The sequence below is a fragment of the Primulina huaijiensis genome, chromosome 14, assembly GCF_012295235.1.
Source record: "Primulina huaijiensis isolate GDHJ02 chromosome 14, ASM1229523v2, whole genome shotgun sequence".
Lineage (NCBI taxonomy): Eukaryota > Viridiplantae > Streptophyta > Magnoliopsida > Lamiales > Gesneriaceae > Primulina > Primulina huaijiensis.
This window is the reverse complement of record NC_133319.1, coordinates 3,522,387-3,538,087: the sequence shown is the minus strand read 5'-3', so window position 1 is coordinate 3,538,087 and position 15,701 is coordinate 3,522,387. Positions and strand designations below refer to the sequence as shown.

Genomic DNA, 15,701 nt, shown 5'->3' with positions numbered 1-15,701 from the left:
GAATGCTGGGCAAAGCACCGCTCGATTTTTTCTTTTAGGTGTCGTAGGATCGCTTATACTTTATTGACTTTGATGATGATGTGTTTGATAATGATGTTTTACTTTTAGGCGTTGTAGGATCACTTATACTTTAGAAATCGACCATTGCACAACGTGACAATTAATTTCAAAGTCAATCAGTTCAGCCATGATTCCTGATCAAACTCGTTGACCATGGGCTGGTTCTAATTCAGGTCTAGGTAAGATCTGATCTATTTCTAACAGTTTTATGAAACATAAAAATACTCAAATTACTCCATCCAAATAGTAATTTAGTTTTCTTAGTAATGTTTGGTTGCAAATTTATTTATTAATTATTTATCATACATCGATTAAATTATTAGTTATTTATTTCAAATCAATCCATTCGTACATCTTAATATATTTATATTTATTTGATTATTAAAAATAATAAAAATATAATTTATCATTTTATCACAAATTTAATCAATCAAATCAATCATATTATTATTATTTAATATTATTTTATATATTTTTTAATAATCATTATTTTTTAATAATCATTATTTTATATATATTTTAATAATCACAATATTATTTATATACACAATCTTATGAAATCTCATGGACATAACTAAACATACTCAGATTCTAAGGAATTTGATTGGCGACAAAACGTGATTCGTACTAAAAATATGTTACAGGACAACTTTTTGTTCCCAATTTTTCTTTGCAATAACCAAACTTTTATTATTTGCGTCTTGTTGGTTGAATGAAATTAGGAAGCAAAACTATAATTTCAAAAAATAAAAAATTTAAAAAAATCCACAATAAGACTTATTTTCCATACACAAAAACTCATACGAGATCGTTTCACAAATCAATTTTGCGAGACAAATCTTTTATTCAACCAGACTCATGAAAAAATATGACATTTTATGTCAAAAATATTATTTTATAAAATATAGATCAAACCAATATCATGAATATAGATATAAGAAATCGTATTTTTATTAATATCATTAATTACTAATTATCTCTTGAGGAACAAAACATATCAAAATAGAAACTTAACTATTGACTTTGGAAAAAAGAAAAAATACCTCCAACATCTTTAGTTTACATAAAAGATTTATTTTTTACACAAAGCTACGTTTTATATCAAGATTCAATCCACATTTGCACAAAACATATCATGTACATGTTATACACTTGACAAAAATCTTAACTTTTTTTTTTCTCGCTGAACTTTTAGACTTTTTTCGTGTCTTCGATTTCGATTCCCACAAGATCTAACCTTTTTCTTCCTTGATTTGTTGTCCTTTCAACGATTCATCAATGGCCTACTTCAGAATCTAGCGAGTACCCACTTTTCATTTTAGCAATTTTTTAATGAAAGATTAACAGATAATTAAGCACCGACTACCCAAACACTACCAAATCTTGAAAAACAGTAAAGTGAATTTCAATATGTGGAGAACAACTACCTGCTCAAATCTACTGAAATGGGCATTTGATTCAGCCATACGGGCCTCCAGGCTCAGACCCGTTTCCCATTTCAGCAATCATCACACCAAGTTAACGGGTTCGTCGTTTTACCGATTTTGTAGCTCCGCCGTGAGCGGCGGCGGCAGTGTAAATGATGACAATTATGGTGGTGAAACTACGATGACTTATGCAGAGGCGAAGAGGCTGATGAGGCTGGTGAATGTGGAGTCGTTGAAGGAGAAGCTTGGTTTGAAGAACAAGGAGGTGATCACCTACACAGAGCTGTTGCGAGCCTGTGAGAGCTTGGGTGTCGCCAAGTCGGCGGATGAAGCCGCTGCGTTTGCTCGGGTTTTGGACGAGGCCGGTGTCGTTTTGCTGTTCCGGGACAAAGTTTATCTTCATCCAGATAAGGTATTAGATTCGCATTCTTTATTTATTTCTATGTACACTTTTATGTGAATCCGATGGGGCGCTGAATTCAATGATAGGGAATAATCTATAAAGGGTTATCGGGTTTTGTGAGGTTGATCTTGATTTGGACTTCGGGATTTCTACAGTTGAATGTGGGTTAAAGAAACTGGGGGAGAATGATTTGATCTCCGACGAAATCTTAACAAAAAAACCGTGTTATAATTGTTTTGTGATATGATTTTGAGCTGCAGATGCCTCAAGTTTATTTAAGTTAATCATCGAGTTAACACAATATGTTCCATCTTATTGAGGATAGGATAGTTGAGCTTCCGCTTCTGATGTAAGATGATAAAGGGACTGTTTGATGTTTGAGTTCTTGATTGATATTACCAAGAATTTATTTGATTGTTTGTTTGATCAATGGTGAACAATCATGTCAGGATGAAATAAAAAAATTCATCTTACACTTTTTAATGTTAGAAGGCCGTTCTCTGTTTGAATGACAGAAGAACCAAATTGGATGGTTTTTTGGTAATGCGGATCTTAGAAAGTACACTTTTTAGTGAAAAACATTGTGATTCTTAATCAACGAGTGTTACGAATGTGCGTGTCCATAATTAAAAATATCGATGCAGCTGCATAGCGAAGTGTTTTATGTAGGCTTGCTGGTGGGTTTCGAATACTGAAAGTGCAGCATCATTTTTCTTTCAATGCGTCTCTCTCCAGGTGGTAGATCTGGTTCGGAGGGCAGTTCCTCTTGCTCTTTTACCCGAGGACGACCCATGTAAGGATGAGCTCAAGAAGCTGCAGGAGAAGAAGGAAGAAATCGACATGCTAGCAGACAAGCAAGTACGCCGCATTTTGTGGAGTGGATTGGGGCTTGCTGTGGTGCAGGTCGGGTTTTTCTTTCGACTAACATTCTGGGAATTTTCTTGGGATGTGATGGAACCAATTGCATTTTTCACTACCACCACCGGAATTATAATAGGCTATACTTATTTTCTGATAACTTCAAGAGATCCGAGTTACCAAGATATACTGAAAAGACTCTTCCTTTCAAGGCAGAGGAAGCTCATAAAGAAGCATAAATTTGATATTCAGAGGTTTTTGGAGTTGCAGAATAAATGCAAAATGCCAGTCGATTCACGTGCATCCATCAAAAGGCGAACAGGGGTGGAAGTGGAACCGGAGGACCTTTTACACGGTCACTGATATCACAGAATCTACCCGTTTTATTGATTTATAGGCATATTTTTAACCTTATACAAACTAAAAGCTCCTCATTTTACAAAGATGTGCGCCAAAATTCTTGTTGGATGCCTCAGCTGAGTTCGGTAACGAAGTAAAAATTTGTTACTCTGCATTCTGCTAGTACTTGGTGTTGGATTGCATATATATAATCATAATTGAGTTGTGTGTGTTAACGGACTTTCCATTTGTGTGAATGAAAATTGAGGAATGATGAGTTTGTCCCACATAAAAAAATAAATAAAATTGGAGAATGATGAGTTTGTCCCACCTAGAAAAATAAAAGCGGTATAAATGAGCTTATGTTGAGTTACAATTTATGAAAGTGTAAAAATGATTGATCAAGATATGTGCACGATTTGCACCGGAAAAGACTTGACTTGTGCGCAAAGCTCATGAACACGACCTGAGTGCGTCGAATGTCGGACCGATCAAGGAAAAAATCACCTACTTAGGCTAGGCAACTTCTTATTATTTTATTTTTTTCCGGAAGAGAGATTTTTCACATGCTTTGTGTTTCATATGGCTTCTCAGTCACACCGGACATATCAACTCATCCCTCATTCTTACTTTTTTCTCTTCGCAAGCTTCTTGTGGTTCTACGTAATCTACTGATAAAGTTCATGCACTAATTCAATCCGGCAGCTTAGTGATTTGTGCTTAAGTCGCTACACGTATGTCGTCAATGTAGTGATTTGTACTTCTGTCGCTGCAGGTCTGTCCGATTTATTCTGGGAAAAAGTCGTCCATTTTGATCATCGAAACACACATCAGAATGTGTGTCTGAGCATATATCAATCAATAGCACATCAAGAAATGCAATTGGGACTATTTCACAACACATATGTCGTCCATCATGGATTGGGACTATTAATGACTCCCTGGTTCTACTCCTAGGAATGAATTGGGACGATTTCACAACACATATACGAACTATTATAATGTGTAGGCTATGTCTCTCTGAGTATACATCAATAGCACGTCAAGAAATGCAAAAGAAACCATTTAACAGTGTGTCACACTCTATAAAAAATTCCATTAGTAGAAGGAATCTAACAATCCACACATAAACATCAAAATAATTTCTGATATAGACATAGTTTCAAAAGTGTGACCCTTATCTGGCTATAAAACCAAAAAAATCCACCTTCGAACTCGCAAAAGATTCGATCATAAAATACTCAAATCCTTGGAATTTCCATAAACTCACAATAAAGATTCTCAAAGAAAAAGCTTTCTGTATTCGTCTGCCTCGTCAGTCATTTCTGCTATGCTTCTGTCTTTCCTCTCTTTGTCAAGATCAAGCTTCTGCTTCAGTTCCTTCTCCTTCAAATCAATCTGTGCAATGATTAGCAGCAAGAAACAAAATACAGTTATAATTAATAAAATATAAGCAATTGTTGTTCTCACAGCATCGTAGATCTCATCGTTTTTTTCAAAATCGCCACTTTTGCGGGGAAGTACATGAATATGAACGTGTGGAACAGTCTGTCCAGCCTGAGGTCCATCCTAAGGTGTCGATAAAAGTTGAGAGAGTAATAGTCAAAGAACAGAGACAGCCACTAGAAGAAGGAATCTTTCGTAAATTTCAGGTTCATCACAAGTAATGAAATCACAACATACGTCTAAAATAGCCCTAAAATATTGTCGATTTCACCCAAAAATATATCAACGTATCAACGTCAAATCTCATAATGCACATAGATGTGGCTTTCTTTCTTCTAGGAATTGATTCTCGTGTGCATATGAGTGTTTCTCCCCCCATTTGTCATGAAGGTTGGGGGCAGAGATGTTGAGGTTCAAGGAAATTTCAGATAAGATATCACCTTGCTGAACAAGGGAAAAGGGGAACAATGTTGAAATAATTTAGTTCTTGTAAATAAAATTGCAGGAGTGGCAATAAGATGTGGTGGTGTTCGCTTTACATGCCCTCAAAATGTCAACAGGGTCATCTCAGATCTCGCAACCAAAGATGAATCAAACAACATATAGTTCCTATGATATCGGTAACCTTTTGCAGATCCGGTCATGTAGGTGCCGCGATAACTCATGAAGTACCATGAATTGGATTATTTCACTAGATAATGTCAGAGTTCGAAGGAATATGACTAGATGGTTTATCAGAAAATTACCCAATTCAGCTAATACGTAACAGATGAAGAAACATGAAGATTTGAAAAAGAACAAATGACTGCTCTCAATAAAATAATTTGCGATCTTACTTGGATTGCAAATGTAAGTGAAGATGCATTGTGGTAGGACTCAAGTTGGCTCCCCACCTTCTGTGCTGTGAGCCATATATCACTGGTCTCATCAGCACTAAGATCAAGAAAGCGTTTGACTTCACGCCTCGGGCAGACAAGCACGTGTATGTTGTGTTAAGTCAACCAAAATAAGGAAACACAACCCTGAAGTGGTTATATTGTATAACATCATCTAATTATATTTTAAAGGGCTACATGGTTCGCTATAAAATGCAGAGTTCAAGAAATCTAGAGGGAGCTGAGAGAAAATTAGATGGTGAATTTAAACATGACTGTGCTCTGATGTGGAGGCATATTTGATAAACCACAAACTTTCTAAGCTAGCAGCAACCCCTTGAACTAAGTTTGTTTCAAGAACTAATCATGACTTGCTGTTGATTCAAGAAGACAAATGGCGAAGTAACAAAGCAACACTTCACCGTCTCATCAGATCAATTTATTCTACATGTTTCTACCCTCTAAATATGTGTACGGCAGTACAAACTCAACTCTACCACTAAAAATTATTCAGATATGGAAAGTGGGGAGGATATGACCTGCAATGCCAAGAAACAGAAAACGGAAATCATCAATCCCACATGGAATAAAATATTCAATGCAAATGTCAATGATGCTACAGTCCAGACTCCAGACCATATAACAGTTTATGTTTTTCATTTTTTCACCATCGACGCCTATGAATTTAGCTCATGATGATTCTAAACACAGAACGTTTAAGAACATGATAGAATTCAAGCTCTTTGCCCCCGACTCGAAGGGAATTATTCTTCTTTTCATAAATATAAGAGCAGAGACATGATGCCAAAGTATCAGCTACACCAAAAGCAAATAAAACAAGAGATACTATAAAAGATCGCGACTACTCGCAGGTATCATGAATTTCTAAATGTGATCTGGTAGACTAAACTTGCACTTAAAATTCGATTTTTCGTTTTTACTTCGACAGGTTACTAAAGAATAATAATATAATCTGGGCATCGCAAATATAAAAGGTGAATCTTGCATACCAGGAACGAGAGGGCGGAGATTGACCAAAGCATATGAAAGTTGAGTTGAGTAGAACACTTCCCGTGGGTCGATTTTGTATGTGCCAAACATGTAACTCTCAGAATCCATCTGGGCATCAAAATTTTCGAGAGTAAGATCAACAAGACAACAATCACACACAATCGTAAGGAATACTTAAAGAAAATAGAAGTCAAAGTTCAACACTTGCCTCAGTAGGCGGTTGCATGAAGGAAGAGGAAGCTCTGGCGAAATTAGAGGGAACCCTGGTGAGAGTCGCAGCTGGAGAATGAAGGAGAAACCTCGGGGGTGTGGGGGGCTGTTGTAAATGTAGAAATGGTGCGACAAATTTAAGGGAAGAGAACAAAGGCAACGGCTTTAACATCAGAGTTGGTGGCCCAACGGCGACGCCTCTGCTGCAGTTTCTTCTGAACTGTGTGAGGTAAAGTCGTGTCCAGAAAAGCAACCAATCGTAAAGTCGTGAATTAACTTCTTTTAATTCCGTATTCACACAAAATATTCCAAATTTCTTAAAATTTGATTGTATATAATAAATCAAGAGTATGTCTTTTGTGACACGGTATCACGAATTTTTATCTCTGAGATGATTCAACTCTACTGATATTCACAATAAAAAGTAATATTCTTAGCATAAAAAGTAATACTTTTTCATGGATGACCCAAATAAAAGATCTGTCTCATAAAATACGACATGTGAAACCGTCTCACGTAAATTTTTGTCTATATATAAATATTTTGAGATACAGTTTTATTTCTAAAAATCTAATAACAATCATTCAACATGATACGATTTGTACTATTTTTTCAATATTTTACTAAAATAGTTTCTACTAATACTTTTATATTTGAAATAACTTTGATGATCTAATTAATTATTTTAAAATGGTAAGTTTTTTATTTAAAATTAAACAATATAAAATTGGAATATTATTAAAAATTATTAATTTATCAATCTTAATAATATAATAATTACTAACAATCCCACAGTAACGGGGTATGTAAAAGAATATTAATGAAATATAAGGACCGAAAGGAAATTATCCATTTACTGACGGAGCAAGTGCTCAGTTTGCATATCTCAACGAAACGAAGCTCGCGAAGCGCTATAGCGGGGAAGAAGAAACAAAGAAATACCCAAAAATGGCGTCTTGTACCTGGAATCTCTGTTCACTTCGGGCTGCAATCCCTTCTGTTCACGCCTCTTCTCCGGGTCCTTCCGTCTGCTTTCCAAACGGGTCCACCCAATCTCGCCTCAGGCTATCCAAGCCCAGACCCGCCCCGAGACCTCTCAACGCTTTTGTGGGTCTCGCCCCTTTGCACCCCCTTCTCTCTTCCCAAGGTACCGCATTTACATTCTTTCGTATTTTTTTTATGCTTGTGTGCTTTGCGAGTTAATGTCATCAGGCCGTCGAGAATATTTCCGGATTGTTATTCGTACCTGGATAGAAGATGATGTGGGTTTTATGCCTGTTCTTGGTTGTCTCTGCTGCTACCTTTTACTTTGTGATTTTTAATTGAACTAGAGATATTTTGAATCTCTTTGTTCTTTCTCATTGAAATTGTTTGTCCAGTATTTGCAATTCTTGATATTCAGTCGTGGTAAGACAAGGGATTGGATGAAAAATTTACCAATGATTGTCGTTTTTAGTTTCATACATATTCATACCATCACAAACGACGAATGGGCAGAGTTGTGCTGATATATGCTATTGATTCAAGTGTATTGTGCAACTAAGTGGATGAAATCTCTTCGCCCTTTCTTCCTGTTGAGGTTAGAAGTACATAGGATACATCGGGAATCTTTTATAGTATATATCATTCGCAAGGTAGGTTGGATCAATGCTATTTTGACTTGTTCTTTTCCATAGTCTTCCCATGTATTTATTTCATAAATTCGGATATCATATTTAGAAGCATCACTTGTGAAAAAACATGAGAAAGGTTCGTCTCCTATGCGCTTGTTAGTGTGGTAAAGTGATTGTTGAGTGTAATATCAATTGTTCTGGGATTTAGACTTTGGGAATGGCCATGCAATCTGCTTTCAGTGGCAATTCTTTGTTTTGGTAACTGATGGTTTATATACTGCAATTTGTGCCATTAACTTCCTGTCACTAAGCTGTGAGAGCCTTCTGTTTCAAGTTGTTTGAAGAAGGCTCGGTATTTGAGCTTGTCCTCGTTTCTTGTTGTTCTATATCTACGTCGTTATGGTGAAAGTGGTTCAGATAATATTTAGATGAGATTTTAGTTCTTGGGAATATTGAAGAATAGATACTGTGTTGAGATAGACTTAAACTGCGGCATATTTCGTGAGCTGGTGGCATATTATCCTTCATGTTTCATCATCAATTCTTCTTGCTTGTTTTTTAATATAGATGTCAAATCTAAATGATCTTTGTTAATGGTGCCCAAATTCTATAATGTCAATTTATTGTCTAGAATTGTACCTTGAGATAACCTTTCTTATTGACGGTGCCCAAATCCTACAATGACATTTATTTTTCTATGCGTTCTAATTCATGTGATGTGAGTTGTCTCCTGTTTCATGTAATGTGAGTTGTCTTCTGCAGATTCTACAAATTTTGACCATTCTTTCACCGTGGTTGACAATGGTGGGCGAGTTTCCGCCATGAGACATGGGAGGAGGGTGCCAAAACTTAACCGGCCACCTGACCAGCGTCGTGCTCTTTTACGAGGCTTGACAACTCAACTTCTGAAACATGGCCGTATAAAAACAACAAGAGCCAGGGCTAGTGCAGTGAGAAAATATGTCGACAAAATGATCACTCTGGCAAAGGACGGTTCTCTACACAAGAGAAGGCAAGCCCTTGGCTTCATCTACGAAAAACAAATTGTTCATGCTTTGTTTGCGGAGGTTCCAGACAGATACAATGAAAGAGAGGGAGGTTATACAAGGATAATCCGAACTTTACCCAGACGGGGGGACAATGCACCTATGGCCTATATTGAGCTTGTCTGATTGATCCGAGGGAGTTTGTCTGTTTTAACGATTCTTGAAAATTTTGTAAATGTGAAAGATTCACTTAATTGTGCTTTCCTTGGCTTTGTATGTGAAATTTGAATCAATCAAGCGATAGGTTTTTCATTTCTTGAACGTTCTGCTTTTGGATCTGGAGCTTTGTACTGCAGGAGGCCGCAAGATCTTTCTCTTTTTCATCAAAGGTTGAGGTTCGAAGTCCGAGCTATAAACTCGACTCGTGACTTTGAATTTATTCTCATATTTGTTAGCTTTGTATAAAATTTATATAACAATAAAATTTTATCTTTAATATTAATTTTTTTAATGTATTTATATCATTAAAATATTTAAAACCCACCGGCCAGTTTATGAAAATCAACAACGCTAAAAAACTTGGGACAAATAATATTTGGCACTCATTAATAAAAAAAAAAAAACACAGCCTTAATCTAATCTAACATACATATAAATATACCACTTCAATTGTGAATTTTCTTATTTGTCCTTGTTCATTTAAGTTGATCAATTAAATTATTAGATTATCTTAAGGGTTTTTTTGTAATTCATTGTCCATCTTAAATGAATTTGGACATTAATACACATTCCTTTTTATTTCTTAAATTTTATGCCTAAAAATAATTTTTTTTACATTTCCTTGTTCATTTAAGTTAGCAAATTAAATTAATATATCTTTTTAAGGGTTTTTTGGTGATATGATTCATTGTCCATCTTAGATAGATTTGGACATTAATTCACATTCTTCTTTATTTTCTAAATTTTATGTAAAAAAATTATTTATTTACATTTCTTAGTCAATTTTTGTGATTCATTGTCCATATTAGATATATTTGGACATTAATACACATTCTTCTTTTTTTTCTCTAAATTTTAAACTAAATTTATGATATAATCTTTAAAAAAAATTTAATCAATATATAATCCTTGTAATAAATATGAATTATATTGATAGTTTATTATCTTTGTTATATATTACAATTTTACATATAAAATTTTTCACTGAGTATTACATATTATTTTATTTATATATGTTTTTTNATTTTAGTTTTGATTTTGGTAAAATTCACTATTCTGTTAATTTTATTTTTATTGTTTTTTTCATTTTGAATGATATTTGAATGAAAATTATTTTTGCTGATTTATCATTTAAGAGAGTTGTATTATGTCGCGAATTGAAAAATGTCATATAAATAAGTGAATATATATGATTTATTGTCATGATGTATTTTTATGTATTGTGTTTTGATATATTTAGATTGATAAATACTTATAAACATGATATTATTCAAACGACTTTAAACATTATCTAATTCTCGTGATTATATTTTTCATTATTAGTCTTCTACGTGCATCGCACGTATACATTCCTAGTTATATTTAAAAAGAGGAGATCTTATTCATATAGAGGTGCAATCGAGATGAGTAGACGACTCGAATATCAATTTTTAACTTTGAGTTCGACTCGAAAACGTATCAAGTTAGTTCGAATAAATCGATTTAGATTGTATTTTTTAAATAAATAATTAACAATATATATATATATATATATAATCGGGTAGCTCGCAAGCTACTCAAATAGACCCATTATATAATCTTATTCAACTCAATTAAAAGTTTGAGCTATTCGAACTTGACTCGAACTCGATCAAACCGAGTTGAAGCTCAGTCAGTCGAACTACTCAAGAAAGCTGGACCCATTTGGACGTCTAATCGGGGACGACCTTTAACTTGAAACCAAAAGAAGTCGAGTTAAGAAAAAAGGATCGAAAAAGTCGAGGGATAAGGGGACCGTGCTTACATCAGATAAGGCTGGTGCATTTGCTCCGCGCTTTTCCCACTTATAGCTGTAGCATTTCCTTTTCTTTACCGAAAAACGAAGAGAAATAGCAAAAGGGTGTCTTTTACCGCAAGGAGAAAGTGTTAGTGAAGTTCATTCTTCGGCAGCTATGTTCGGTTGTACTACACTAAATCTGGGTTGTTTAGGTGGCGTGATGCTGAACGCTCCCGCCCACAACCCCTGCAAACCTTTCTTAATCCCTTCAACGAAACCGCTGCCATTGTTGAATTCCTCGAAACCCATCGGCAGCTGGAAATCGAGCATTTCAGTGAAAACGGCTGCGGCTGCGGTTGATTCCTCTGATCCCACTGAAACGGTTAGCTATTTCTCTGCCTGTTCGATAGTTTAACTTCTCTTGTTCTTTATTCGATGCTTGTCGATCAGCAGACGTAGGTTTGAGTTAGCGTCATGGTTTTATTTTCGGGAAAATTTGTAGTCTCCTGATGTATTTGAATTGCACTGGAGGATGTCATTTTCGGTATCATCGGATATATATTTTCTGTATGTTTTTAAGGGAATGTGTTTAGTTAGTTGTAAAGCCGTAGGAAATTCTGTTTAGCTGATGATATTACATCATAAAATATTTAATTTTATTTTAATTGTGAACCTAGGATTTAAAATTTTAAAGTGTAAGCACATTGTGTTATAATATAGTATAATAGTAATATAATATAATAATTGAATACATTTTAGGGAAAAATTGGATTAAAAATGGCGACTAATTTGAGTTTTGAAAATGTGATTGAGAATGTATTTTTAGGAAAAATACTGAAAATGGTATTGTGATATTTGGTTTGGTAACTGAGTTTCTTACATTTTGGAGCGCCTAAGATTATGTGATATGTGTTGACTGAGATTAATGTCGAATTGTTTTTGTGAGAACAGGAAGAACAAGCTGAGAAGAAAAAAACATATCATTTTCTTGTGGCCAATGCCAAATTCATGTTGGATGAGGAAGAGCACTTCAAGGAACTTCTAGCTGAGCGTCTTAGGCTTTATGGGGAGAGGGACAAAGAGCAAGACTTTTGGCTTGTGACAGAACCTAAATTCTTGGATAACTTCCCCAATATTACCAAGAGACTCAAGAGACCTGCTGTTGCTCTTGTTTCAACCGATGGCACATGGATTAAGTAAGAATTTTGGTTCACTTACTACAGTGATCAATACATCTTTTATCATGAAATATCTATGGTCTCAATACATCATTTAGCGTAAATTTTGGCTTAAAAGAACATGAATTGTGAAGTCCATCTAAGATTTAGATTCATCTACAGTTTATTCCCTTTTGTGTGGCATAGCTTAGATGTTGAATTATTGTGTATTTGGATTAAAACTATTCCCTGCTTGAAAAATTATGGAAAAGGATAAATGGGCTTTAGTTCACCAAACAGAGGCAAGTGGCCTGATCAGCGTGGACGTGTGGATATCTATATATGCTCGGACTGTCCGCTGCTAGAGTTGGGCGGAGATAGCCAGTACCTAGAGGTTAGAGGGGCAAAATTTTTAATACAAAACCAAGCCAAAATTGGAAGGTATTGAAGAAAATCAAGAGCTGTTTTCTACACCTGGGGCAGTTGTCCGTGCTATACTGAGTGTGGCTTTGCCACTGGTTTTAACCGAGCCTAATTATGTAAACTCCTGTATCTCTTTGTTTTTTTTAGCATTTTATCTTATTTTGTGTTATTTCGTTACACAAAACGGGTCTACAAACTTCAATGTGACAATGAGTGGAATGATTTTGAGTTTGAATGTAGGTTCATGAAGTTAAGACTGGACCGCGTGTTGCAAGATAGCTTCGAAGCTGAGAATTTAGGAGAAGCTCTGGCTTCAAATCCTGTAAATCTCGAGTTTGAAAAGCCTGAAAATTGGACAGCTCCTTATCCCAAATATGAATATGGGTGGTGGGAGCCGTTCCTTCCCCCAAAGACATAGTCGGTATAAAGAGCAATATGTTCACCGTTTTTGTGAGAGCGTTTTACAGTAGATTCCAATTCCGAGATGGGTTACGGATTCGTCTTTAGGGATGCAAAAGAAATGCATGTCTTAAAACTTTTCCAGATTTGTTTTATATTACTTCCTCGAGCTCTAACCTCTGTACATTACTACTCCATCATAATGTCTAGCCTTGTGGATCCGGCGATTCGTCCACTTCTTTGTATTATTTCTTGATTTAATTGTTGAGTTCGTGAACATGTTAATCCAAGTGCAGGATCGCACACACCACCAATTACAATTACATATTCTGGTATAAAACCCTTTTTTTTTTTTCTCAAGAGCTATAAATGAAAATTTCCCTACTTAAAATAATATAAATGAAAAATCAAATTTATTCTATATTTTCACACAGATTTCACTATCATTCACTGGTCTTGAATCTATCGTCAAAGTTGGCTCGTTCCACTCAAGGCAAATACATGAGATCAGTTGCGAAGAAATTGCATCATGTTAACAACTTCTGTGCTTTTACATTTATACAACTGTAACGTTTTCAGGCCTTCCTAACTTTCGACATATGTGGTTGCTTGCTGACATTCAGCACATTCACTACTCTGTCTCAAGCTGTTATGAAAGTTTGATATAATTTCTGATACACAAATTGAATAGTTGCCTCTCTCGAGTAATTTGCCAAATATTTACAGTTCTTGCGCCGACAATCCCGCAATTTCTTTGAGTGGTTTCCACACAAACTTTCTCCTGTATCATTGGTATATACACTGTCAATGTTAGTTAATCAAAATTACTGTTTAAACAGATTTAAAGAAAGAAGCAGGGTGAACTAATGAAATTCAGCACATGAAGTCCAAATAAATTTATCATACACTAAAGAATAAAATGAAATAGAATTCAAAGAATATATACCAGTTGCCACATTCTGCAATCACTTTGACTCTGGGTCTTAGTGAGGGAAGTATTGCAAGAAATTGCAGCTCCGCCTTGGATAAAACCTAAAGTGGCAGTGAAAAAATAGAATCTTGGATAATTCACAACAAATATGAAGCACCTTTGACAAATAGCTAATTGAACCTTTAACTTTGATAATTATCATATGGAGTAATCTATTATATCTCCTATTCTACGTCAAATCACGAAACTACTCCTATTCCACAAATTTTATTTCGAAACTAGGAAAAAAATATTGTACAAACGTATCATACGTGTATAGGACGATGGTCTCTATAAATAAATGCGAGGAACGGGAGCATGACATTCAATGTATTATCTAAAAATTACACAAATTATATATAACTAGCAAGTGAAATGACAATTAGAAGTACCTTGGCTTCAATGATCCAAACCACTAGCCCTTTGGCATTGGGAGGGAGCAAAGAGAGTCTATAATCAACTTCCGGAGGAAACCACCACCTTGCTATTGGCTGCTTTCCCAAATGAGCCTGTGTAGATATATAGATACAAAAAACAGTAAAAAAAAACTCTGTAACAATGTATACAAACGCATGCGATATATATATATACTTACGGGACAAACTGGATGGAACTTGATGAGGGTGGTCTCGGGATCGCCTAGGCCTCGTGCGGACAGGTCCAAGAAATGATACCCTTTGTAGCGCAGACGATTGAGGTACCGCCCCTCGTATCCACCCTCGTGAGGCGAGTATATGGCCAGCGCCTTGTGCTCCTCCACGTCCTCCAACCATTGTCCTAAGTCAAGCTTCACCAGGTCTCCTCCGATGAAATCTTGCAGACCTATGTTGCACTTTGTTATTGACTTCCTCCTGGGTGACGATGCATTGCTTCCAAATGTTGCGGATTTGCTGATCTTGTGGGATTTCGGGAGATATTGTTTTCGGGTGGTATGGCTTATTGAAGGGAGAAGTGATGATCCTTGAAATGAACAGGCTGCAGCAGCCATTGGAGCAAATAATGGAATTGGGAATGGTTTGTTATATTATATCATATCTCACTCAATATCATACAGATAAGAGATGGATTCTTGGCTATGATTAATGCATCAATTTTGGGTGGTTCAAACTTCAAATATATGGAAACGGGTTGCCCGAATACCAAATGGATTCGGGTTATCACAAATTGCATAATTTTGCCATCAATAGTATTAATTAGATGGTGTATAACTTTAAATATTACAATATTATGGCAATTAATTATTGTGAAGTAGTTAATTTATATTTTTTCTAGATGTTGTTGATAATCAACTAATGACAAATGTTTTTTTTTGTATGGATCCTGTTTCAATATAAATATGATAAGTTGATCTACTTACACGTATTACTTTTACGCATGTATATATAACACAATAATCCAAGAATTCATATAGTAATAAGTAAATTTGTTGTATTTATAAAAAAAAAATCCAATTCAAAAATCCCTAAATCCATGAATCTGTCTCTTATTCAATATAGTTTGATTTGCTCGTATTTGTAATAAAAGATAAATTATGATAAATAATAGTATA

At 35.2% G+C, this 15,701-nt stretch overlaps 5 protein-coding genes across 8 annotated transcripts; 3 read left to right on the top strand and 2 right to left on the bottom strand.

The window, feature by feature from the left end:
- Positions 1–1,243: 1,243 nt before the first annotated feature.
- LOC140956557 (calcium uniporter protein 5, mitochondrial-like) lies at positions 1,244–3,321 on the top strand. The gene is made up of 2 exons (XM_073413339.1): positions 1,244–1,899; positions 2,626–3,321. The coding sequence occupies exons 1-2, from the start codon at positions 1,471–1,473 to the stop codon at positions 3,109–3,111; spliced, it is 915 nt and encodes a 304-aa protein (XP_073269440.1). The 5' UTR covers positions 1,244–1,470; the 3' UTR covers positions 3,112–3,321.
- Positions 3,322–4,072: 751 nt separating this feature from the next.
- Positions 4,073–6,893, bottom strand: LOC140956925 (bifunctional bis(5'-adenosyl)-triphosphatase/adenylylsulfatase FHIT). Of its 3 annotated transcripts, none has more exons than XM_073413875.1 (5): positions 6,622–6,893; positions 6,417–6,527; positions 5,370–5,516; positions 4,558–4,656; positions 4,073–4,485 (listed from the first exon to the last, which is right to left on the bottom strand). In XM_073413875.1, exons 1-5 carry the CDS (start codon positions 6,799–6,801, stop codon positions 4,369–4,371), a joined length of 654 nt encoding a protein of 217 aa, XP_073269976.1. In that variant the 5' UTR covers positions 6,802–6,893; the 3' UTR covers positions 4,073–4,368. The 3 variants fall into 3 exon arrangements, with proteins under 3 accessions (XP_073269976.1, XP_073269978.1, XP_073269977.1); XM_073413877.1 differs by having other exon boundaries at positions 4,073–4,473; XM_073413876.1 differs by having other exon boundaries at positions 6,628–6,891.
- A 579-nt stretch (positions 6,894–7,472) lies between these two features.
- Positions 7,473–9,542, top strand: LOC140956926 (large ribosomal subunit protein bL17c-like). Its single transcript, XM_073413878.1, has 2 exons — positions 7,473–7,776; positions 9,005–9,542. Exons 1-2 carry the CDS (start codon positions 7,578–7,580, stop codon positions 9,412–9,414), a joined length of 609 nt encoding a protein of 202 aa, XP_073269979.1. The 5' UTR covers positions 7,473–7,577; the 3' UTR covers positions 9,415–9,542.
- A 1,615-nt stretch (positions 9,543–11,157) lies between these two features.
- LOC140957665 (protein YCF54, chloroplastic) lies at positions 11,158–13,438 on the top strand. Of its 2 annotated transcripts, XR_012171667.1 has the most exons (4): positions 11,158–11,585; positions 12,155–12,399; positions 12,661–12,899; positions 13,024–13,164. XR_012171667.1 is itself a non-coding variant. In XM_073414998.1 (3 exons), the coding sequence occupies exons 1-3, from the start codon at positions 11,379–11,381 to the stop codon at positions 13,199–13,201; spliced, it is 630 nt and encodes a 209-aa protein (XP_073271099.1). In that variant the 5' UTR covers positions 11,176–11,378; the 3' UTR covers positions 13,202–13,438. The 2 variants fall into 2 exon arrangements, 1 of the variants encoding a protein (XP_073271099.1); XM_073414998.1 differs by lacking the exon at positions 12,661–12,899 and having other exon boundaries at positions 11,176–11,585; positions 13,024–13,438.
- Positions 13,439–13,578: 140 nt separating this feature from the next.
- Positions 13,579–15,224, bottom strand: LOC140957664 (NAD(P)H-quinone oxidoreductase subunit N, chloroplastic). Its single transcript, XM_073414997.1, has 4 exons — positions 14,748–15,224; positions 14,545–14,661; positions 14,129–14,214; positions 13,579–13,963 (listed from the first exon to the last, which is right to left on the bottom strand). Exons 1-4 carry the CDS (start codon positions 15,138–15,140, stop codon positions 13,903–13,905), a joined length of 657 nt encoding a protein of 218 aa, XP_073271098.1. The 5' UTR covers positions 15,141–15,224; the 3' UTR covers positions 13,579–13,902.
- Positions 15,225–15,701: the final 477 nt, after the last annotated feature.

Coding starts and splice junctions, on each gene's coding strand:
- LOC140956557 (XM_073413339.1), top strand. CDS start 1,471: ATGTGGAGAACAACTACCTGCTCAAATCTACTGAAATGGGCATTTGAT. Junction 1,900..2,625: donor TTTATCTTCATCCAGATAAG/GTATTAGATTCG, acceptor GTCTCTCTCCAG/GTGGTAGATCTGGTTCGGAG.
- LOC140956925 (XM_073413875.1), bottom strand. CDS start 6,801: ATGTTAAAGCCGTTGCCTTTGTTCTCTTCCCTTAAATTTGTCGCACCA. Junction 6,528..6,621: donor AACCGCCTACTGAGGCAAGT/GTTGAACTTTGA, acceptor TTTGATGCCCAG/ATGGATTCTGAGAGTTACAT. Junction 4,657..5,369: donor CACTTACATTTGCAATCCAA/GTAAGATCGCAA, acceptor TCGACACCTTAG/GATGGACCTCAGGCTGGACA.
- LOC140956926 (XM_073413878.1), top strand. CDS start 7,578: ATGGCGTCTTGTACCTGGAATCTCTGTTCACTTCGGGCTGCAATCCCT. Junction 7,777..9,004: donor CCCCCTTCTCTCTTCCCAAG/GTACCGCATTTA, acceptor TGTCTTCTGCAG/ATTCTACAAATTTTGACCAT.
- LOC140957665 (XM_073414998.1), top strand. CDS start 11,379: ATGTTCGGTTGTACTACACTAAATCTGGGTTGTTTAGGTGGCGTGATG. Junction 11,586..12,154: donor CCTCTGATCCCACTGAAACG/GTTAGCTATTTC, acceptor TTGTGAGAACAG/GAAGAACAAGCTGAGAAGAA. Junction 12,400..13,023: donor ACCGATGGCACATGGATTAA/GTAAGAATTTTG, acceptor GTTTGAATGTAG/GTTCATGAAGTTAAGACTGG.
- LOC140957664 (XM_073414997.1), bottom strand. CDS start 15,140: ATGGCTGCTGCAGCCTGTTCATTTCAAGGATCATCACTTCTCCCTTCA. Junction 14,215..14,544: donor TTTGGATCATTGAAGCCAAG/GTACTTCTAATT, acceptor CTGCCACTTTAG/GTTTTATCCAAGGCGGAGCT. Junction 13,964..14,128: donor ATTGCAGAATGTGGCAACTG/GTATATATTCTT, acceptor CCAATGATACAG/GAGAAAGTTTGTGTGGAAAC.